At 36.0% G+C, this 24704-nt stretch overlaps 2 protein-coding genes across 6 annotated transcripts in view; both read left to right on the top strand.

The window, feature by feature from the left end:
* The window catches only part of LOC123498711 (glycogenin-1-like), a 37660-nt gene extending 35423 nt beyond the window's left edge, over nucleotides 1-2237 (top strand). For 3 of the 4 annotated variants that reach the window (XM_045246083.1, XM_045246081.1, XM_045246082.1), the window contains exons 7-8: nucleotides 66-506; nucleotides 1379-2237. In XM_045246083.1, the coding sequence (XP_045102018.1) occupies nucleotides 66-506; nucleotides 1379-1531 (594 nt within the window). In that variant the 3' untranslated portion in view covers nucleotides 1532-2237. The remainder of the gene's footprint in view (nucleotides 1-65; nucleotides 507-1378) is intronic. The other variant, XM_045246084.1, reaches the window with a different exon arrangement.
* Nucleotides 2238-7919: 5682 nt separating this feature from the next.
* LOC123498726 (transcription factor A, mitochondrial-like) lies at nucleotides 7920-23070 on the top strand. 2 transcript variants are annotated; one of them, XM_045246124.1, is made up of 7 exons: nucleotides 7920-7974; nucleotides 8927-9025; nucleotides 14856-15001; nucleotides 15859-15961; nucleotides 16534-16783; nucleotides 16885-17006; nucleotides 22898-23070. In XM_045246124.1, the coding sequence occupies exons 1-7, from the start codon at nucleotides 7937-7939 to the stop codon at nucleotides 22980-22982; spliced, it is 843 nt and encodes a 280-aa protein (XP_045102059.1). In that variant the 5' UTR covers nucleotides 7920-7936; the 3' UTR covers nucleotides 22983-23070. The 2 variants fall into 2 exon arrangements, with proteins under 2 accessions (XP_045102059.1, XP_045102060.1); XM_045246125.1 differs by lacking the exon at nucleotides 8927-9025.
* The last annotated feature ends 1634 nt before the right edge of the window (nucleotides 23071-24704 follow it).

Genomic DNA, 24704 nt, shown 5'->3' with positions numbered 1-24704 from the left:
CATTAGAAATCTAACTGTATTTATGATGTACTAATAGTCTAATTCTTTACATGCTGCCAATTCAGGAAGTGAAGGAATGTTTACAAACTGTAGATAAAGAGGAGCACATTGAAATGTGTGACTCCATTCCAGTGTTTATTGAAGAGGTAAAGGCTGAGCCCAGTGTTCATATCCCTGAAAGGTGTGACACTGGTCAAGTTTTCCTTGAGACTGTAGAGAATGAACCCATTGCTGAGAGTTACAAAGTTCCCCGTAGTGTGATGGAATTTCACGAACCTCTATGTGAGAGTTTGCCAGTCCCCCCCAGTTTGGATGTTGGTGAACATGGTGAGAGTTTCAAAGGTCCCTACAGTGTGGAGTCTAACTGGTGTGTGTCATTTGAAATTACTGTTGGTAAAGATAATGGCAGGGATGACACAGTGGAGAGTGAGGGCAAAGACAGGGATGCCAGTATGGCGAGTGGGGGCTCAGAGTTGACAACACCAGCTGAAAGTGAACTGCAGGAGGTAAATAACTTATGTATTACCACAATCTTTATTTGATTGCTTCTGTTACTGCTCAGAGGATTATTATATGTGGGAGTCACTGGCAGGCTGTGGCTCTGCTAAGGTGGTGGAGCTTCTCTGCTTTACTTGCCAAGCTGAAAGAGTGCATGAACCACTTCAAAGTCTAGGTTAAAAAGAGGTAATCTATATCTCCTGGTCTTAAGAAGGATCATTACAAACCGATGTTTTCTAAGCTGCCTTTGCTGCCTCCATGGCTTCGGCGTGACCCTTTGTGCTGCTGGATGGTGAGTGCCGAGGGCTGGCAGGTGGACGAGTTTGGCCATTTGTCCTGGCATGCAGACAAAAATAATGCCTCCCCTAACAAAAAACGGCGTCTTGGCTACATTTACTGATGGCGTCTATGGTCAGGAATATATGCTAGTCTATTTCCAACACTACTTTTGAATGAAATCTATACTACTACTTACACAGAAACATGCACCCATTTGCACAATGGTTACTGACAAACCTTCCTTTCCAAAGTTACACTGAACATAAGTGTGCAATATACATGAATAGGGTGGATTATATGATGCAATCTATACTTACACACACAATTAAAAAAAACATGCATTTGTAAACATGCACCCACATGCATAATGGTTACTTACAAAGCTTCTTTTTCTAAGTTACATAGGACATAAGTGCACAATACACATGTAGAGTGGATAATATGATATTGCTATTTTTTTCTCAGTGTTAGGCAAAATATTAATTGTAAATTCTTTGTGGGAATTTGGGAGGCTAATTTAGAATAGCCTTCAATTACATTAAGTAATTTGCAGATGTATGTACATCTATGTTCAGAATTAAATTTTTGGAATTGCATGCAGGTTGCACACCAGTTGTCCGACTTGACAGTCCGTGAAGAGAGTTTAGAAGAAGGAAAGGCCAGGTGGGAGCGTGGGGAGCCAGACTACCTAGGTCGCGACTCCTTCGAAAACATCAAGGCTTACATCGACTCCAAGCTGGAGAATGGGCAGTAAGAGGCTGATGGCAGCCTGCTGGAACTCCAACAATACTGTAGAAGTGACAGAGTGCAAGGAAGACAGTTTGGCAATCAAAATTGTGAAGGTCTTGTTCAAGGATATGTGCTACTGGAGGATTTTTGAAAGGATCCTACATGTTGTGCTTTCAGTGAATGAATGATCAGTGTGAAAGAGAATGAGCATCCTTGTGGGGTGCGGATGTGGCCATGTTGAAATGTTTCCATATTCTAATAAAAGTGGGAACTAGGCTGATATTAACATGACAATTAGTTTAGCCAGTTACCTCACCAGCTTTTCTTGTAATGCTTTGAGCTTGTGTTGTCAGTCTTTGCTGTCATTGTTCTTCTCATATAGTGCAGTGTTTTGAAATACAGGGAATCTCATTTTTTTATGTTGGATTGGATTTTTATCTAGTCTAATTAGTTGCTCAATTTCATTTAATAAATTAATGCCCTCACCGAAAGCAAACTCAGTGCCTTTATTAGAGGGAAGGTAACACGAAGGTTGTAGTAAAGTGTGGCTCCTGAGGTTGTCATCCAAGGATGAGCCATCACAGCCAGCAGCACATTATAAAATTACACAAAAATTTTGTTCTGACATTCCGCCTTAACTTAGAGGCTTTTCTCTCTCCAGGAAATATTGCCTGTTTATTTAATGTGCCAAATTGATTAGTCCATGCCACTGGAATAAACAATGAGCATAACTATGGTTTTGTCATCCATTATAAGAGGAACATTAAGGATGTAAGGATGGGGTGAGTTTTCAATGTTTTGTGAAAATGTGGCATTTACTAGCCTATCTCCTCCAGATAGTTTGCCATATGATAGATATACTACATATTTGTTAATCAAAAGGAGGATGCTTCCTTAACCTAAATGTCAAATTGCAGTTTTTTTCCACTTTTAGACATGCATGCAATAAAGATAAGGTTATTCAACCTACTCGGATATCCAACAAGCTCTGATTGGGGATGACATATGTATCTCCCTGGTCAGGATTATCCTCGTCCACCTCCGTAGAAGCCATACCTAACACACTTGTACCTTATGTCACATTCCACTCTTTCTTTCCACAGTTCAACCTTTTGTTTTATGGTAGTTAATTGTGTTGCTTTTCACACATATCCTCCCTGTCTTGACCACTCCTTTTTCCAGGATACCCTTTCAGAATAGCCACAGTTTCATTATTGACAGTGTTATTGCATTCTGTTCATGTGTTTACCTCCTATACCCTGTTTCAACACACTTGGTTATCTTCTTGTCATATCTTTTTCTTTTGCCTTATCTCTTTTTATCTTTTCCATGGCACTATATGATCTTTGATGTCTAACGCATTCAATTTGTGTTTTGTCATTCACCCTAAAGCCATTCAAAAACTACGGAAATAAAATTTTGATGTCTTAATAAATACTAGTTATACATATATGCGCATGCAGGTGTACACACACACACACACACACACACACACACACACACACACACACACACACACACACACACACACACACAGTACAGTACAGTAAGAAAGGACTAAAGAAACTTACGTATGAGCGGAATGTAATGTATTCCAACATAAATGGAGTGATATCGGGGATTTTAGAACTCAACGATTACTTGAGGGACAAGAACCCAGATATTGTGGGTCTTACTGAAACAAAACTGAGAGAGGGAGAAGACCTGATGATGGTTGGAGAAGGGAAATATAATGTTTGGAAAAGAAATAGAGTAGGTAAGATGGGAGGAGGAGTGATGTTGCTGGTTAAAAAAGATATAAAGGTGGATCAAGTGAAAGAAGGTATGGGAAAGGCAGAAGTGCTAAAGATCAGAGCAGAAACTAATGAAGGAAAAAGAGGCACTACATAGTGGTGTACGTACCACCTAAGACAAATGCATGGTCAGTACAGGAATATGAAGAAATGATAAGTGATACAGGAACATGTCTGGAAGAAATGTTGGGTGGCTGTGAACGAACTATAATGATGGGAGATTTTAATTGTAAAGAGGTGTGTTGGGAGGACTGGTCAATGGAAGGATCAGAGACAACATGGGAAATACACTATTGACACTGGCAATGGAAAATGTGTTAACTCAGTGGGTCAAAGAAGATACTAGGTTTGGAGGAGAGGGAGCATCGTCAAGACTGGACTTGGTCTTTAGTACAGAGCCAATGGTCATTGAGGAGATGAGGGTGGAGTGCCCTTTAGCAAAGAGTGATCATGCAGTTTTGGAGTTCAAGGTGATAGATGAAGAGAAATCTAGAAGAAATGAAGAATATAAAGTGGGAAGATGGAATTATGCCAAGACAGATTTTGGAAACCTAAAGAAATTCTTTCAAGAGACAAATTGGATGAAATTCAAGAGTGCTAAGGAGCAAATGAAAAGTGGAAGGAATTTATAAAAATATACAAAGAAGGTGAGAAAAATTTGTACCAATAAGACAACATAGAGAAGTTGGAAAGCAGGACTGGTTTAACGATAGATGTGAAAAGGCTAGAACAAGAAAAGAGGATGCATGGAAGAGGTGGAGAAGGAAAAGACGGATTAAGCAGTGGGAAAGTTACAAAAGAGCAAGAAATGAATATGTGTTGATTAGAAGAGAAGAAAGAAAGAAACAAGAAAAGGATATAATTGATAAATGTAAAGACCAACCAAGGCTTTTTACAGACATGTGAACAACAACATCAAAAATAGAGAAAGTATTGAAAGTTTAGAAGTAAATGGAGTATGCAGTGAGGATCCCAGGAAATGGCAGAGGCTATGAATGGATGCTTTGGAAGGTATTCACAAAGGAGACTGCTTTTGACAAACCACTGGTAATGGAACAGAAAGGGATTATGAAGGAGTTTCAAGTAACTGTGGAGGAGATCAAGAATATGATGGGGAGTTTAGAAGTGAGAAAAGCTGTGGGACCTGATGGGGTATCAGGATGGATTTTAAGAGAATGCAGGAGCAACTGGCAGAAAAAGTTTGTGAAGTAATTGATGCCTCATTAAGGGAAGGTGTAGTGCCCCAAGACTGGAAAAGAGCTAACATTGTCCCAATCTATAAATCAGGTAACAAGAGAGACCCATTGAACTATAGACCAGTGTCACTTACAAGTGTGGTAGCTAAGATGTGTGAGAGGGTGGTGAAGAATAGATGGACAGACTTCTTGGAGAAAAATGACATACTTTGTGAGTGTCAATTTGGTTTTAGAAAAGGGCGTTCATGCACGACAAACCTGATATGTTACTATTCGAGGGTGATAGATGTAATACAGGAAAGAGATGGTTGGGCTGATGGAATATATCTGGATTTAAAAAAGGCCTTTGATAAGGTACCACACGGAGACTGATCTGGAAACTTGAAATGGTAGGAGGAGTGCATGGCAGTTTACTAAAATGGATGGAAGACTTTTTGGTAGGAAGAGAAATGAGAACAATAATTAAGGACAGACCATCAGAATGGGGCTTGGTGGAGAGTGGAGTTCCACAGGGATCAGTGTTGGCACCAGTAATGTTTGCGGTCTACATAAATGACATGGTGGATGGGGTGTCCAGTTATGTGAGCCTATTTGCAGGCGATGCAAAATTGTTAAGAAAAGTGAGATGTGACAAAGATTGCGAACTACTCCAGGAAGACTTGGACAGAATATGGAAATGGAGCTGTACATGGCAAATGGAGTTCAACACGACAAAATGCAAGAAATTAGAGTTTGGCAAGAGTGAAAGAAGAATCAGGAGTATGTACAAGATAGGAAATGAAGACATAAAACCAGTCATGAAGAAAAAGACCTTGGGGTGACAATTACCAATGACCTATCGCCAGAGAGACATATAAACAAAATAATTGGAGAAGTATTGAACTTATTGAGGAACATAAGAGTGGCGTTCGTATATTTAGATGAAGAAATGATGAAGAAAATAATTACTGCAATGATAAGACCAAGGCTTGAATATGCAACAATACAGTGGGCTCCGAACTTAAAGAAACACATAAGGAAACTAGAGAAAGTACAGAGGGCTGCAACAAAAATGGTGCCTGACTTAAGAGATTTGACTTATGAAGACAGACTGAACAGAATGCAACTTCCGACCCTGGAAAACAGAGAGAAAGGGAGACCTGATAGCAATATACAGAGTGATGATTGGCATGGAAAAATGGATAGGGAAGATCTGTGTATGTGGAATGAAAGAATGTCGAGAGGGCATGGGAAAAAACTAAAATGGCCACTTATAGGAGAGATGTGAAAAATATAGCTTCCCTCATAGAAGGGTGGAAGCATGGAATAGTTTAGACGTGGAAGTGGTCAACGCAAGGAATATTCATGATTTTAAGAAAAAGCTGGACATTAGTAGATATGGAGACGGGACAGTACGAGCATAGCTCCTTTCCCGTATGTTACAATTAGGTAAATACAATTAGGTAAATACACACACACACACACACACACACACACACACACACACACACACACACACACACACACACACTATACAAGATCGCATAGTAAGAAACTAAGGAAGGGACGATGTCTGAGAGATGTTAAAAAATTTAGTTTCCCATAAAGATGTGTTGAGACTTGGAACAGTTTGAGTGAGGAAGTGGTGTCAGCAAAGAGTGTACATAGTTTTAAAGAAAAATTGGATAAGTGTAGATATGGAGACGGGACCACACGAGCATAAAGCCCAGGCCCTGTAAAACTACAACTAGGTAAATACACACACATGCCTGGTAGCTCAGTGGTTGGAGCGCTGGCTTCACAAGCCAGAGGACCTGGGTTTGATTCCCTGGCCGGGTGGAGATATTTGGGTGTGTCTCCTTTCACGTGTAGTGTTCACCTAGCAGTGAGTAGGTACGGGATGTAAATCGAGAAGTTGTGTCCCGGTGTGTGGTGTGTGCCTGGTCTCAGGCCTATCCGAAGATCGGAAATAATGAGCTCTGAGCTCGTTGAGGGTAAGTCTGCTGTCTGAGATTGCAGCAGATCAAACACACACACACACACACACACACACACACACACACACACACACACAAGGTGTAACAAATTTATTGAGTTTCTACTCTAGAATAGTTGATAAAGTACAAGAGAGAGAGGGATGGATTGACTGTATTTATTTAGATTTAATAAACAGCTACATAAATCTGTTTGCAGACGATGCGAAATTGTGCAGAGTCATTAAACAAAAAGAGGATTGTAAAATACTACAGGAAGACTTAAACAAGATCTGGAAATGGAGTAAAAAATGGGAGATGGAATTCAATGTGGACAAAAGCCATGTCATGGAAATGGGAAAGAGTGAAAGATGACCTGTGGGAATCTATATGATGGGAGATGGAGTAGAACTGGAGAAAGTAAAAAAGGAAAAGGACTTAGGAGTGACGATGGAAGAAAACAATCAACCGGTAAGCCATATTGATAGAATTTTTAGAGACATAATTTGCTAAGGAATATTGGAGTAGCATTTCACTACATGGACAAAGAAATGATGAAGAAATTGATAAGTACTATAATAAGACCCAGATTGGAATATGCAGGAGTAGTGTGGACCCCTCATAAAAAGAAACAAATAAGGAAGTTGGAGAGACTACAAAAAATGGCTACAAGAATGTTTCCAGAATTTGAAGGGATGACATATGAGGAGAGACTAAAGGCTATGGATCTACCAACCCTGGAACAAAGAAGGGAGAGAGGAGATCTGATACAAGTTTATAAATTGATCAACGGAATGGACCAAGTGGATAATAAGAAACTGATCCTGAGAGAAGAATATGACATTCGAAGCACAAGATCGCATAGTACAAAGCTGAGAAATGGATGATGTCTGAGAGATGTTAAAAAATATAGTTTCCCGCAAAGATGTATTGAGACGTGGAACATTTTAAATGAAGTAGTGTCTGCAACGAGTGTACATACTTTGAAAGTAAGATTGGATTAGTGTAGATATGGAGACGGGGCCACACGAGCATAAAGCCCAGGCCCTGTAAAACTACAACTAGGTAAATACAAAGTAGGTATAGGATTACCTACCTGGGGTAAATACACACACCGCGTAGTGTAGTAGCACGCTCGACTCACAATCGAGAGCAGTGGGTTCGAGTCCCGGTGCGGCGAGGCAAATGGGCAAGCTTCTTAATTTGTGGCCCCTGTTCACCTAGCAGTAAATAGGTACGGGATGTAACTCGAGGGGTTGTGGCCTCGCTTTCCCGGTGTGTGGAGTGTGTTGATATGGTCTCAATCCTACCCGAAGATCGGCCTATGAGCTCTGAGCTCGCTCCGTAATGGGGAAGACTGGCTGGGTGACCAGCAGGCAACCGAGGTGAATTACACCGCGTAGTGTAGTGGTTAGCACGCTCGACTCACAATCGAGAGGGTCCGGGTTCGAGTACCAGAAAGCGGCGAGGCAAATGGGCAAGCCTCTTAATGTGTAGCCTCTGTTCACCTAGCAGTAAATATGTACGGTATGTAACTCGAGGGGTTGTGGCCTCGCTTTCCCGGTGTGTGGAGTGTGTTGTGGTCTCACCCTACCCGAAGATTGGTCTATGACTGAGCTCGCTCCGTAATCGGAAAGACTGGTTGGGTCACGATTTAGGTACAGACACTGTCTGTATCTAAATAGTGGGCTGGGTGACCAGCAGACGACCGAGGTGTAACCACAGTATGAATGCGCACATGCAAGTAATAATTAAGAGTACCTCTAGAATCTCGTCCAAGACAGATGGCAGCTTATGAGTATATTTGATTTTGTATTCCTAATATTTTACCAAACGTGTGTGTGAAGTCAGGCAGTATTTAGATGAGGATAGTTAGAGACGAAAGTTTTTTTTTTTTTATCTATTTCATATTCATAGCTTCCAATATTTAACATAACATAAATAATAGGATAACAAAGAGCCACCAGGGCCCATCTAGGTTATCCTGTATCAGTCGCACAACGACCTCGTCATCAGTACTTAAAGATACACTTACAAGTACACAATACATTATATACTAATTCTAAATATTTGGCCCATTAACAGGGGTAAGTCCTGCAGCGAAATCCTCTACAATTTGTGGTCCCCATACATGGGGATCATGTCTTGTTTAACTATAGTAAATTTCTTATAAAAACTATCATGCAGCGCTATACATAATTATAAATCTAATAAATTTAAGTGCTTATCTAATCTGTTTTTAAACATTGTCAAACTAGTGCTATTTCTGTATAGTTATTCTCATTTTTGGTATGCTATTGTTGCTAAGTAAAAATTCACAGGTTACATTATACCAATCTTATACCCGTTTCTATTCTGTCAAATTTGTGATGATCTTGGTGCTAGAAGTGTGTACTACCGTAGGGCCGTGATAACGGTGATATGTTGCCCCCTATCAGCTGTGAAGGTGTTGGTCACTGAAGTGTTTACAACTTTACAGGGATGAAAATAGCGCGATGGTCTTGTCCCTGTTGGCTAATGTTTCCCGACCATGTATGGTTTACAAAGGTTCTTCAGTAAGATTATGGCCTCTAGCATGGTAAGCTGAAACACCTGCGAATATAAAGAGTGCTGTTGGTATTGTCTTGTCTTTCAGGCAGTGAATTGGGCTCTACCGCGGAAAAGCTATCCCATCACCTAGCTCTCAGCTGCGCGGGTCACCCTCCAATCATGGGACTGTGATGAAGACAAACATTTGTATAACACTGTTGTTGATATTAGGACTTCTCGATTGAAAATAGTGTATAGCTTGACTATTTGTACAGTTTGTGTCTGTGTTACCATTACTGAAGGCAGTAAATCATCAGTGTCTGTTTTAGCTTCACTGCTTAAACATTTTTCTTATCAACTTGAGCTCTCAAAATTTGTAAGTTTGTTACTTAAACCAAACTTTCCTGTCCTTTCGTGAAAATTCATTGAAAGTAGTGTTCTTAGTCTAGCACAGTGGTTTCCAAACTATCTTACCTGGCAAATATATAGAAAGGCATCTTCTGACATTAAGTAATAAGAAATGGATCAAAAATTGCATTTTGGGTATTACAGGAGAGAGCTGTCAGTCTCACTGATACAAAAAAAGGAGTGCACTACTGGAAGTAAGACATTTTCTAAGACACTTCTATACACTTTCCCTCTCAAATTTCTCATTTAGTGTTAATGGTAATAGATCATTTTTGTGCAGAAAAAAAGTTCCTACATTAAGTTAAGTTAGGTTTTTAGAATATACCAATGGCTGTATATGTGTAAAACACAAAAATTTCTGCATTTAGCAAAAAAAAAATCCTAAATTGGGATTTTTCAAAATCTTGAGATTTTTTTTCAAAATCTAGGGAATTTTTCTGATGGTCAGGACTGGTCATTTTGTGTTTTAGGCATCAAGATCAATCATGGTGGCGTGTGGTAGTCGTGCTGTCTGCTGTCTAATTTAAATGCCCTTGCCTGTGTTTGCTGACAAAATTGTCATTTCTTATTGTAAACAAGAGTTGACTATAGTAAAACTAAATTGTACTGACCCGATGCTGCCATATCTCTCATTACTTCAAGGAAAACACTATAACTGTTCTTTATTTATTCTAATGCATGACTTTGCTAAAAAAATATATAAGTGATGGACAAGACATGAAGATGCCATAGATAAATTAAATGTAGTTAAGGTGCTGGTTATAAAAGTGAAAATCAGGCTGATAATTTACCAATTATTTACTGTTATGACCTCTCGAGATACCCATTGTAATATAATGAGTGGGGAAAAGAAATGCTGATAAGGTTGTGATGCTGTGTGGTGTTTATCTTGTTTGCACTGGGACAAATCCTCTTCACTGCCTTCAGATATACCAGCTGCATCTGCTGTCCTCTTCCTCGCTTGATTTATTGGTAAAAGTGGTCCTTGCAAGCTTTATTTATTAATTCTTGGTTTGGCTGTACAACACACAGGCAAGGATGTGTCAGTGTAACCTTCCATAGTGGCGACCAAATGAGAAGTCAGTCGATTTGCACCTGCGTGGTGACCTGACTCCTCCCCCTTTCCCCAGGGGAAATCCCACCTCGGATCGACTGGCAACGTCGCCCGTCAAGACATGCCACATCGTCATACATGTTCATGAAATACCTTCATTTTATTTGGTATATAACACTTATTTGTATCACCTGCTATTTAATACTGTGATTAAAGAACCATGAGTAGTATAGGCTGAATGTTTTGGTTGGAAATCTGGCAGAATGGCAAACAACACCTTATGAGTCAGTACAATTTAGTTTTACTATAGGAGTTATACTTGATCACTGTAAAGACCATTTTGCCACTGGAGTGATGGCTTTAAGTAGAAATATGATGGGAAGACAGATGGATAGTGGGGCAATATCCAAACATGGAGTTAGGACAAAAACAACAGATAAGTCTTCACAGAAGAGGAAGAAATATACAAGTGATGTTTGTGGAAGATGCATTATGATGGGAACAGAAATTGATATGGCACTTTTATGTGATATCTGAAAGACTTGGTATCATGTTAGATGTGAAGGAATACCAGATGATGTTTATAAGTTCATGGTGGAGGAAGAGGCAGCACACAGTTTACATGGCATTGTGTTTCCTGCAAGAAAGAATGTGCAAAATTAAAGCTATACATAGAGAGACTAGAAAAGATATAAGCAGAATTGACTGAAAAACAAGATGTATTACAGATAGAATTAAGTGAGATTCAAGAAGCAGTAAAAATAGATAAGGAAGACTTGAAAATTATCATGAACAGGGTAACACTGTTGGAAGCTAAAGAAATGGATGCAAGTGAACATAGGAAAAGGGACAAGAAAAGTTTACAAGACTTAAGTTCACGAATGGATAGAGTTGAAGTTAGGGAAGCATGGGCAGCAGCTGGCGAACAACAGGTATCTCAGGAAAAACTGGAAATAATGAACATTTACACAGTTTTGGAAGAGATAGATGTTAAGAAAAAGAGGGAAAACAGTATGGTGGTATATAATGTTCCAGAAAGTTATTCAAATATATTTCACGAAAGGATTAAGCATGATAGACTGATTTGAAGAAAACTCTAATTTCATGCCTGATTCATGAGGATAAGATGGTTAGAGTGATAAGGTGTGGAAAAAAAGATAGAAGGCTGAGACTGCCCAGTACGTACTAGCTACATTGACTGATTCAGGAATGAGGAACAAAATATTTAGAAACATCAAAGAGTTAAGTAAGGACGAAACTTTAAAGAGCTTTAGAGTAGCATTTGATTTAACTAGGAGAGAGAGAACTGGATCTGGAACTGTCAAAGAAGGCAAAAACATGACAGACATGGGAAAGGGGAAGCATGTAGTCAGAGTCTTGGAACAGAAGAGTTGTCAGGGTGGAGGAACAAAGACCACAACAAGACTAAAACAAGTTTCTGGTATATCAATTGCTGGTGATGTAAATAATGTAAATAGTAAGTTTATTGTTATGTTCTCAAATGTGGATGTATTCAGTTATGATAACATTTTGGAATTAAGGTTGTTACTGGATACCACGAATGTCAAACCAAGTATAATTGCATTATCTGAAGATAAACCAAAACACTTTAGATATGAAAGAAATCTAGATGAACATAATATAGAGGGATGTGTGACTGAGGAAAGTAATTTATTTGGTGTTGCAGGCAGAGGTCTACTATTGTATGTGAAAAATGGTATTAAGTATAATAAGGTGGAGCTGTCATGTTTTTATTGAGTATTGCTGTTTAACTTTTCATGGAGGGAGCTGACTGTTGTTGGATTTCATGCATAAGATAAGTGGCGTGAAGGCAACTTACAAGTTCATAATGGGAGATTTAGATTTATCATAAATAAACTGAGAAAAATATTCTACCTGGACTGGAATAAATGAGTATTGGACTAGATTTGTTGAAAATGTGCATGATTGTTTTCTGACCAAATATGTGCATGAAGTTACCAAAATAAGAGGGGAAAATGTGAGCAGTATACTAGATTTATTTTTCAGTAATGATGAGTCAGTTGTGGAAGAGATATCAATTAAATATTCCCTGGAGAAAAGTGATCATGCTATGATACAAATGACCTGTTCCATCCTGGAGACTGGACCAGGAAGGTAAAATAGTCCACCTTTATGAAAAAGGTGGTCATGATTTACTGAGGAAGGAACTGGATATTGACTGGGTGATCTATCTATCAAATATTACTAATATTGAAGAAATGTGGAACAAATTCAAATGAAAACTTAATGCTGTAACAGACAAGAGTGTGCCCAAAAGAAAGATAAGAAATTTAAATCATTACATGAAGAGGACAAATGAAAATCTGCTATAAACAAAAAACTATCGTCAAAGGTAAAGAAAGCAGAGATTATGGTCAAGAATGAAGTCCTTGAGAAATCAGAGTATAATTGACAGAAATGAGTACTTGGAAACTTAGAGGGAGTATAGAAGACTGAATAATCAAATTAGAAACTAACTAAGCCTAACTTTTAACAAAACTTAACCTAACAATGTATGTATTTCTGTGTTTGACACAAAACTTATTCATTAGCATTAATACTAAATGAGTGATTTGCAAGGGAAAGTGTATAGAAGAAAAGTGTCTTAGAAAGATGTCAACTTTCCAGTGGTGTATTCCTTTTTTGTGGCGGTGAGACTGGCAGGAAACTCTAGTAATACCTCTTACCTGATGCCCCCTTTTTGCTTCCAGTAGACCTGCATCTCCACCTCCTCTTTCTTATTTATATGAAATATATGTTTTTCTTGTATCCAGATCATAACACTCTTTAGGAAAACAGATTTCTGCTTTTATTACAATGAATGAAGCAAATAATACAGGCAGAATGCATTTCAATGAGTAACTAAGCATTTGATTCAAAGAGTTAGAAAAAGTTTAAACACTAACATAATGGCAAAAATTACTTGTAGTTCAAATAACTAAGTAATTTAATAACATGGCATATAATATTTGGAAATACATACCGTACAGTACTTACTTGATTATGAGGTTTGAAGGTTGTCTATACACAATATATTGTGTTCTCATAATACTGAAATATAGACACTTGCACCAGTAAAAAGACTGAAATGAAGCGAGTCATGATTTTGTAAACTAAATATGAAATATAATGACATGACTCAATAATTTGAATTCTCAGCTGTGAAATACAAAGAAACCTACTCCAGTAGATAACTGAAATCAAGATATGCACTGTTTCAGAAACTAAATTATATATATACTGAATAATGATACTGAAATGAAAAACTGGCTTCATAAATTCTATGGTGTGAACAGTTTATTTCATTTAAAGTATATATAAAAAAAAAAAAACATTGAGAAATGTGGTTCAGAATTTAAGCATCTGAAATAAATTCCTACCAGGGATAAGATAAAGATGTGCTTGGATTGGCAGGTCAGGGATTGTTGTGAGTTTGTGACAAATTTTTCAGTAGTGTCAGTGTGATTGGTATTGGTGACGTGTCCAAAGCATGCGAGGAGAGCTAAGGTAGTATAAAATGGGGTGAGGTGACTGATACTCTGTGTAAGGGTAGTTACTTGTCCTGGGAATAATTTCATTATTCTTATTAGATGATTATTTTTTTAGCTGATTTGAGCTGACAGTTTCACTCCCCCCCTTATATCCTCTTCGTGGTGCCCACTGACAGGGGGTGTCCCCCTAGTTTGGGATCTGGCTATCACTTTAGAGGAGTGAGATTGTCTCCATGGGGTCTTTTTGTTATATATTATTTTATAGCTGGACCATAATGCTTTTCACATCTAGGAGCATTGGTTTTTATCATCTTTACGGATACGGAGAAACTTAAATTATTGAAATATTTGTAGCAAATTTATATAATTATTGTGATATAGGACATTTTTGTCTGGTGATGTGCATAGGACAGGTTAGGTCAGGTCAGTTTGGTTAGGCTTTGTCAGGTTAATTAGCATTGTCTTCTTTTTTTATCCATCATCTCCATTCAAGAGTACCTTAAAATGACCATTTTTTGTTTCCCACTCATAAACACAACTTTCTGATGAGACCCCAAATCATAAGGGAATGAGGAGAGAATGTGCAAAATGTATTTTATCCCAGTGTGCTTTATGATCAAAGTTATCGGTAACAACACCCCCTGCCAAAAAAAAAAAAAATAAAATAAAATAAATAAATAAATAAATAAATAAAAAAAAAAATAAATAAATAAATAAAAAAAATTATATAAATAAAGAATAATGAATATCAATTTGATCCTCAAATGCAGTTCACTGCTATTGCAAAAATGTACCACTTTTCAAGGTTTTGCATTTTATCTGTAATAGTTGGTATTTTAGTAATTGCTTTTTATTTATGCCCATTGTAGTTACACTGTAACATTTGGATCATTCTTTTGTACCAGTCTCGTGTGCTCAGCTGGGAAGAAAACCTTGCAGCAAGAGCCTGAGCTTCCTAAGATGCCCAAGAAGCCTTTGTCACCTTATATACAATTCCGTGTGAAAAATCTGGATGATATTCAAAGAAACAATCCATACTTGACTGCTAAAGGTAAATCTAACTGGAAAATTACACATTGTATACAGCAAGTTTTCTTTATTATTATTATTGTTATTATTATTAGTATTAGTATGTATTATTATTATTATTATTATTATTATTATTATTATTATTATTATTATTATTGGTATTATTATTGTTATTATTATTATTATTATTATTATTATTATTATTATTATTATTAATATTATTATTATTATTATCATTATTATTATTATTATTATCATTATTATTATTATTATTATTATTATTATTATTATTATTATTATTATTATTACTGTTATTATTGTGGAAAATGGTGAAGGAAACATGGTTTGGTAGGTAAACCTTAGGTTTTCTTCACCACTTTCCATAACTCAACTCAATGTTCCCACATTATTATTATTATTATTATTATTATTATTATTATTGTTAGCTATTATTATTATTATTATTATTATTATTATTATTATTATTATTATTATTATTATTATTATTGTTATTATTATTGTCATCATCATCAATATTACTATTTCTGTTATTGTTATTTCTGTCTTCATTATTGTAATCAGTATGTGAATATTTGTTTGTGTGGTTGATCAGAAGTATACTAATATTGCAATTTTTTGGATGGAAAGTACTTTTGTATATTTTTGGTTATACCAATACATTCATCACTACATGAATCTTTCCTATAGTGTTGTTCGTCTAGAGAGAGAGAGAGAGAGAGAGAGAGAGAGAGAGAGAGAGAGAGAGAGAGAGAGAGAGTTTCTTATTCTCATTTATTGTTAGATTTACTCATCTTTCATTTATTTAATCTTTTGTTGCACAAAAAAAAACTACAATTTTTTAATTCTTTTTTTTTTTAGAGGTAGAAAATAAAGTGCTGGAAATGTGGCAGGGTCTCAGCTTTGAAGAGAAGAACCTTCACTCTCTAGAGTATGAGAAAAAAAAGACAGAATATGCTACACAGTAAGTATTTCAGTTTTACTTTGAATCTTATGCAGGTAATTCAAATAAGATAGATAAACAACTCTTTATTTACTTGTTCAGTAGATTTGCTTTTAAACATTATTTAATGATTTGGAATGATGGATGATTGAATGATGTATACAGAATCTCCTTAAAACTTGAAAGACTACTTGTAAGTTAATAAAATAATCTTCCTAAATTAGTTATGGGAAAAGTGAGTGTACATAAAATCTTTGAGTGAAATTTAAATTCAGAATGGAAAATATTTGGTTATGTGTTTCCTTTCATTCTCAGGCACAAAATAGTTTCTTATTGGTATGTTACAACACTAGATTTGCTTTTACAGCAGAATACAACTGCTATTCATAATTTTTTCCTACTTTTTAAGTGAAAACCAAATATTCATATGTTGAGATGATGGAAATAACAGTGAAGATAATAGGTATGTGCGATTATTAAGATGATCGTGAAGAGAGCAATGAAAATGAAATTTCCAGGGGCTAACTGATGATTATTTTTTTCTATTAGAGAATGATTTCAACAGTTTATGTCAGTGTGATGTTTTCTTGCAGGTATAAGGAGTTTGCAGAGAAATTAGATGCCCTAACAGTAAACCAAACATCTGATAGCAGAGGAAAGAGAAAAGGCAAACTGAAACTAAAACCTGAGGAAGTCTATAGTGTTATGAAGAAAAAGCTCATCAAAGAGACAGAGAACATTGCAAAAAAAGAGGATTGTGATAGCTTGGGGAAACCTAAAATTCCAAAAAATTCCTTCACAGTTTACCTAAATTCATTAAATCAAGATGGAATTAAGTTTAAGGTATGTTATAATATTTTTTTATAATTTTAGTCTGTTTATTTTATGCCTGACTATTTGTATAAGCACAAGATGGTAACAAACAGTTTTCTCCACAATTTCAGAACTTTCATGAAGGATCAATAATGTGGAAAGAGTTGCCAGAAGAAGAAAAAGAAATTTTCCGTCAAAAAGCCAGAGTACTTCAAGAGCAGTACCAAGCTGCACTTCTAGTTTGGGAAACCAAGTAAGTCTTAATCTAAGAGGTTGACAAGCCACTGATATTAGGTAAGTATAGGCATATCGTGGTAGGTGTCAATCTGTTTATCTATATGTGACATGTTCATGATATGTACAATAAGAGACAGTGATAGGCATTCTTTTATTGCATACTCTGATCCTCCTTTCCTCTTTCCCTCTTGTGTGATATTCTCTTGCATTCTGCCCTCCCATTTCAACAGGGGTGCATCCACTGCATTTGCAATACTCAGATATTCTCTTACTCTGCTCACTTTGTCATTCTTATTATATTTTTAGCCCATCTAGGAGTGCTGCGCTGAATCTATGCAAACACTCTTCTTTTTATTTCATCTTATTGGAATACCATATCTACCACACTTTTCATTACTTTTCACAGTCCATTTTTCTATATGACAGACACCTGAAGTAACAAATTTTGCCTATTATTTTGTTCATAAGTCTCATTAGCATGACATTAGTTGCTATGATTGTTTCAGAATGAAGGCTCTCCCTAATTTTTTTTTTTTTTTTTTCTGAATGCCAGGTTGATCATAGTTTATATTATCAATTTGTTTAACCAGCCAGTTTTCATAACTGTCATTACTTCTATCTTGGCCAACAATAAGTAATTAGTTCATAATAAAGTGACAGGTCAAAAATATGTTTTGTAAATTCTTCTTAAAGGAATATAGATAAGGTATGCAGAGGTGATTAAGCGTGATGTATCAGGATAGGATGACATTGAATTAAACCAATGATTACTTGCATTAACTCTTAAAAAGTGCCTGTAAAGGATAGATCTTTAAAAAGCACAGACACACTGTGTCTAACCTAACTGGTTCAACTAGGTCAGGGGTTCTCTATCTTTTTCTCGTTAAGAACCCCCTGAGTTATAAGACCATCTACCTGAACACCCAGTAATCTAATATTGAACAGAATATTAATTTAGTGACTGACACAGTCAGTATGCAATGGTTTACTGCAAAGGATATTAGATCGGGCATCTAAGTAAGTACCCCTGGAAATCTCCTTGTGAACCCCTCGGGGTTTGCAAACCTCAGGTTGAGGACCCCTGATCTAGTCGGTCATATTCAGTATTGATGACTCCACACTGAAACCATTTTGTACTTGACACAAAGCATATTGACTGCCATGCTACCAGATCTCCGATGAAAACATTCACCTTATGCTATTCAAGATCCTCTAATTATGGTATTATCAACAAACAATGTTCCAAGTGCATCGTGACTCTCATTAAATGGGAAGTGATATACATAAGCATTATACAAGTATGTGAAAAGATATAAAGTTATTTGATGTACACATATGATGGTGTAGCACATCAGGTCAAGTGACATTGCCAGTTGACGTGAGGCAAGATTCACATGCAAATCGATTCCTTTCCCATCTGATCACCTTGATGGAAGGACACCAGACACTTCTTTGCCCCACACTGTCTTGTACAGTCAGACCAAAGAGTTTGTCTACAGAATTAATAAACGCTTTTGAAGAGAAGGGAAGTCAAGGACTACTTATACCTACAAGTGAGAAAGCAAACAGCAGAAGCAGCAGGAATATCTGAAACCTTGTGCACATAACAGAAAATATATATCAATAACTAGTCTTATTTTCACTTAAACAACAAGCGTCTTTACTTTACTAGTTTACTTATGACAAAATTAGCTGCTTAGGTCTTTGGGTCTCTACTAAACTCTACTAAAATCACAAGCAGCAACAGAAGAAATTCTATATAGAACAACAAAACTCAGAGAAACAGAAGGTTGCAAATATATATATATATATATATATATATATATATATATATATATATATATATATATATATATATATATATATATAAAGAAAATTAGAAATGAGAAAAGGTAGAGACACAACGAACTGGTGGCAGAAGCAAGGGAAAAAAATAATGAAAGGTCAGAGGAGGAGAAAAAGGCATTTTTTTGGAGAATTATAGGAGACAGGATAAGGAAATGGTATATAAAAGAGAAGGAAGAGAGAAAAAAATGGAGCAAGTTTAACTAAAAATGATAAGAACAAGAGATTAAAAATGATGTATTCGAACATAGACAGGGTTTTATCAAGTAAATTAGAATTAAGAGATTACATAAAGAAAGAAGAACCAGATATTGTATGCCTGATGGAAACAAAGTTAAATGAGGCAATAAGAATAGACATAGATAAAAGATATAATATATGGAGGAGAGACAGAGTGGGTAAAAGAGGAGGAGTCATGATGATGTTAAGGAAAGAGATAGTGGTAAATCAAGTGGAGTTTGGGAAGGAAAATCAGAAATACTGTATATTAAGATACATATTAATAAAAAGGAGTTAACAATCATTGGAACATATGTGCCACCAAAAAACAAATTCATGGACCAATCAAGAATATAAAGACATGATAAATTACACAATAAGGAGTCTTACGAGAATCATTAAAGAAAGGAGAAAAGTGATATTAGTAGGAGATTTCAACTGTAAGGAGGTGGACTGGGAAAATTTTGAAAGTGGTATTGGGGAAGAAGCCTGAGGAGGAGATAGATTCCTGAACATAATGATTGATAATATGATGGTCAAAAGAGTAAAGGAAAACACAAGATTCAGAGGAAACGATGAGCCAGCAAGATTGAACCTAGTTTTTACAAGGGATATACAAATGAACGATGATGTAAGATATAAGTGCCCATTGGGAAAGAGTGACCATGTAATATTAGAAATGGATTTAGAAGAGGGAAAGGTAGATAGAGACGAATCATACAAAGGAGACCGATTAAATTATAGAAAGGCTGATATTGAGAATCTCAAGAGCTATTTTAAAAACGTAAATTGGGAGGAGATGAAAAACTCAGAGACAGTGCAAGAGAAATATAACTTATTTTTGGAAATATACAAAACAGGAGTCAGGGAATATGTCCCAAAATATAGACCTAAAGAAGAAGGAAAGAAAGATTGGTTTAATGCAAGGTGTGCTAAGGCAAAGGAGAAAAGAGATGGAGAAGAAACAGAAATCCAGAAAATAAGGAAAACTTCAAAACAGCAAGAAATGGATATGCTAAGGTGAGAAAGGAAGAAGAAAGGAACTATGAAAAGGACATTGTCGAAAAATGTAAGGAACAACCAAAATTGTTCTACAGATTCATAAATGGAAAAATAAGACAAAAAGAAACAATAGAAAGGTTAAAAGGAGAGAATGGGATGGTGGAAGACCCAAAAAGTATGGCAGAACTGTTAAATAGTAAATTTCAGGAGGTCTTTACTAAGGAATCCAAATTTGAAAGACCACAGGGTAATAGAGAGACTGTCTATATGAAAGAGATTAAAGTAACCAAGCTTGAAATAAAAGAGTTGGTGACGGAACTAGATGAGGAGAAGGCAATGGGACCGGATGAAGTCTCAGGCAGAATACTGAAAGAATGTAGGGAAGAACTAGCAAGTCCTATATACAACATCATAAAATGCTCAATAGAAAATGGAACAGTGCCAGTAGAATGGAAAAGAGCTGAGGTGGTTCCCATATATAAGAGCGGAAGGAAGGAAGAACCTTTAAATTACAGACCGGTATCACTAACTAGTGTAATATGCAAAATGTGTGAAAGAATACTAAAGAAACAATGGATCGAGTTTCTTGAAGACAACAAATTATTATCAAATAGCCAATTTGGTTTTAGAAAAAGGTCGGTCGTGTGTAACAAATTTATTAAGTTTCTACTCTAGAATAGTTGATAAAATACAAGAGAGGGATGGATTGACTGTATTTATTTAGATTTAAAAAAGGCATTTGATAAAGTGCCACGAGAAAGATTACTATGGAAGTTAGAGGAGAAGGGTGGCTTAAAAGAAGCACATTGAAATGGATGGAAAATTACTTGATGGGGAGAGAAATAAGGATAGTAGTTAAAGATATGAAGTCCAAGTGGAGAGCAGTAGACAGTGGAGTGCCACAGGGATCAGTATTGGTGTCAATACTTTTCTTATATATATAAACGAAATGCCAGAGGGAGTGAACAGCTACATAAATCTGTTTGCGGACGATGCGAAACTGTGCAGAGTCATAAAACAAAAAGAGGATTGTGAAATACTGCAGGAAGACTTAAACAAGATCTGGAAATGGAGTAAAAAATGGGAGATGGAATTCAATGTGGACAAAAGCCATGTCATGGAAATGGGAAAAAGTGAAAGATGACCAGTGGGAATCTATAAGATGGGAGATGGAGTAGAACTAGAAAAAGTAAAAAAGGAAAAGGACTTGGGAGTGACAATGGAAGAAAACAATCAACCGGTAAGCCATATTGATAGAATTTTCAGAGACATATAATTTGCTAAGGAATATTGGATTAGCATTTCACTATATGGACAAAGAAATGATGAAGAAATTGATAAGTACTAAAATAAGACCTAGATTGGAATATGCAGGAGTTGTGTGGACCCCCCATAAAAAGAAACACATAAGGAAATTGGAGAGACTACAAAAAATGGCTACAAGAATGGTTTCAGGATTTAAAGGGATGATATATGAGGAGAAACTAAAAGCTATGGATCTACCAACCCTGGAACAGAGAAGAGAGAGAGAGAGGATCTGATACAAGTTTATAAATTGTTTAACGGAATGGATCAAGTGGATAATGAGAAACTGATCATGAGAGAAGAATATGACACTAGAAGCACAAGATGTCTGAGAGATGTTAAAAAATATAGTTTCCCACAAAGATGTGTTGAGACTTGGAACAGTTTGAGTGAGGAAGTGCTGTCAGCAATGAGTGTGCATAGTTTTAAAGAAAAATTGGATAAGTGCAGATATGGAGACGGGGCCACACGAACATAAAGCCCAAGCCCTGTGAAACTACAACTAGGTAAATACACACACACACACACACACACACACACACACACACACACACACACACACACACACACACACACACACACACACACACACACACACACACGGCCCGGTAGCTCAGTGGTTAGAGCGCTGGCTTCACAAGCCAGATGACCGGGGTTCGATTCCCCGGCTGGGTGGAGATATTTGGGTGTGTCTCCTTTCACATGTAGCCCCTGTTCACCTAGCAGTGAGTAGGTACAGGATGTAAATCGAGGAGTTGTGACCTTGTTGTCCCGGTGTGTGGTTTGTGCCTGGTCTCAGGCCTATCCGAAGATTGGAAACAATGAGCTCTGAGCTCGTTCCGTAGGGTAATGTCTGGCTGTCTCGTCAGAGATTGCAGCAGATCAAACAGTGAATTACACACCCACACACACACACACACACACACACACACACACACACACACACACACACACACACACACACACACACACACACACACACACACACACACACACACACACTGATGGAGGGTGGATATAGGCGAACACAAGGACATTCTAAGATCATGAGAAGTCAGTGTCTGAGGAAAATTAAGAAGTTTAGTTTTCCACATAAGATGGTGGATATCTGGAATGAATTAAATGAAGAGATTGTAACAGGAGTAAGTGTGCACAAATTCAAGGAAAATTGGGATAAATATAGATATGGAGACAGGTCACTATGAATTCCACACGAACCCTGTAACATGCAACTAGGTAAACACACACACACACACACACACACACACACACACACACACACACACACACACACACACACACACACACACACAGAAAGAAGGGAGATGGAAAAAGAGAATGAAGAAGGTGGGAGAAGAACATGGGAAGGTAACTGTGCATTTGAGTTTAGTTTGATTATGATTTGATTTTATTACATAATTTATTTTGAGAGAGAGAGAGAGAGAGAGAGAGAGAGAGAGAGAATTAAAACTATGAATTAGACTAGATTTGTGAAAATGAGAGAAGGCCATCAGTAACAGCTTGATGTGTTTGCAGGATGTGGGAAATGGGAAGGTATGACCTGGTTCGCAGAGAGCAAAGGACACGGCTGAGACGAAGGCAAAGACTTAAAGGTTCTTAGCAGTGTCCTGGGTACTGTATATATTAGATTATAAGATTATTTACTGCTACACTTGATCTTAAATTGAGTAAAACATAAAAAAATTCTATATTCTGTTGTGATTATCCCATATCAGGTCTAATATTGATATCTTAGTTTGTTGTTGGTGGTGCTTAACTGTTTTTATATGAGGATTTGTGAATTTCATGTAATTTGGGTGAAGCTTTGCAAAGAATCAAACAAAATGTGTTGTTTTTTTATTTCATAGACTTTATTTTTCAGTCATTCTCATTGAGAAAACTACCATAGAAACTTTGTTTTACACATCTACATCATGGTGTAAGCTGTTGAAAAGTAGTGTTAAGTAAAATATTGAGTCTTCCCAAAACCATTATATATTTTCAGTGTACATATACTGCAATGTTAATAAACCATGTATTATTATTATTATTATTATTATTATTATTATTATTATTATTATTGTTATTATTAATGACATATTATTATTAATATTATTATTATTATTATTTTTATTATTATTATTATTATTTTTATTATTTTTATTATTACTATTATTATTATTATTATTGTTATTATTATTGCTATTATTGTTGTTGTTATCAGTTATTATTATTATTATTATTATTATTATTATTATTATTATTATTATTATTAATATTAGTATTATTATTATTTTTATTATTATCATTATTATTGTTATCATTGTTATTATTATTATTATTATTATTATTATTATTATTATTATTATTATTATTATTATTATTATTATTATTATTGTAATTCATAATAATAATAATAACCCTAACCTATAATGTAATGGCTCTCATTAGTGGTTATTATTTATATATATATATATATATATATATATATATATATATATATATATATATATATATATATATATATATATATATATATATATATATATATATATATATATATATTCAGGTCAAATCACCAAATAATCACCAAACCCACAGAGAGAGAGAGAGAGAGAGAGAGAGAGAGAGAGAGAGAGAGAGATATTTCATATAAAATCAATAAGCAATATGCATATGTATATAATTATTGCAGCAGAGATCGATGTGGGTTAAGTGATAGTATACCAAAAGAATCTACCTTCAGGCTATCTTTCACCAGCTGGTATACAGTCTATTACTCCTTTATATGCCCAAATAGGTAACTATATCTACATACCGGCATTCTATATCCAGTCGTGGCATGGCATGCCATTTTTTATTATTATTTTTTTTTAAGGGTAGGCTGTCTTGAAACATGAACATAAAATGTGAGATAAGTATTAAGTAGGTCTAGCAGTGCTCTGGCGTGAAGAAGGTTGTAAGGGGGTTTGTTAAAGGGATGATAGCTATCAGTAAGCTTCACATACATGCATGGTTTCCGTGTGGACAGGTGAAGATAACATTTCAAAGCGAATAAAATCATCAAAAGAAGGTATAGTAGTAAATTATACTTCGTTTTTCTAGAGAAGTGTACAGAGAGATGCTAGATAATATATATTATAAGAGCTATGTCATTATGCACCCTATCGTTAAGGTTGAGTTTTAAAAGAATGTGTTGAGACAAACTTGCAAAGGATTAATGTAATGAGAACTTGCTTCTGAAAACGCCTTATATGTGGATAGTTCTCCATGACTCAAGCTCTACACCAGTCTACCTTAAAAGCGTAAACACAACATTAACCTGTACCATATTATCCACAGA

The sequence above is a fragment of the Portunus trituberculatus genome, chromosome 48, assembly GCF_017591435.1.
Source record: "Portunus trituberculatus isolate SZX2019 chromosome 48, ASM1759143v1, whole genome shotgun sequence".
Lineage (NCBI taxonomy): Eukaryota > Metazoa > Arthropoda > Malacostraca > Decapoda > Portunidae > Portunus > Portunus trituberculatus.
Note: the sequence above shows the minus strand (reverse complement) of the source record. Positions and strands in the feature narration are given on the sequence as shown.

Coding starts and splice junctions, on each gene's coding strand:
- LOC123498726 (XM_045246124.1), top strand. CDS start 7,937: ATGTGTAGCCTCTGTTCACCTAGCAGTAAATATGTACG. Junction 9,026..14,855: donor AGATTATGGCCTCTAGCATG/GTAAGCTGAAAC, acceptor CTTTTGTACCAG/TCTCGTGTGCTCAGCTGGGA. Junction 17,007..22,897: donor CTTCTAGTTTGGGAAACCAA/GTAAGTCTTAAT, acceptor ATGTGTTTGCAG/GATGTGGGAAATGGGAAGGT.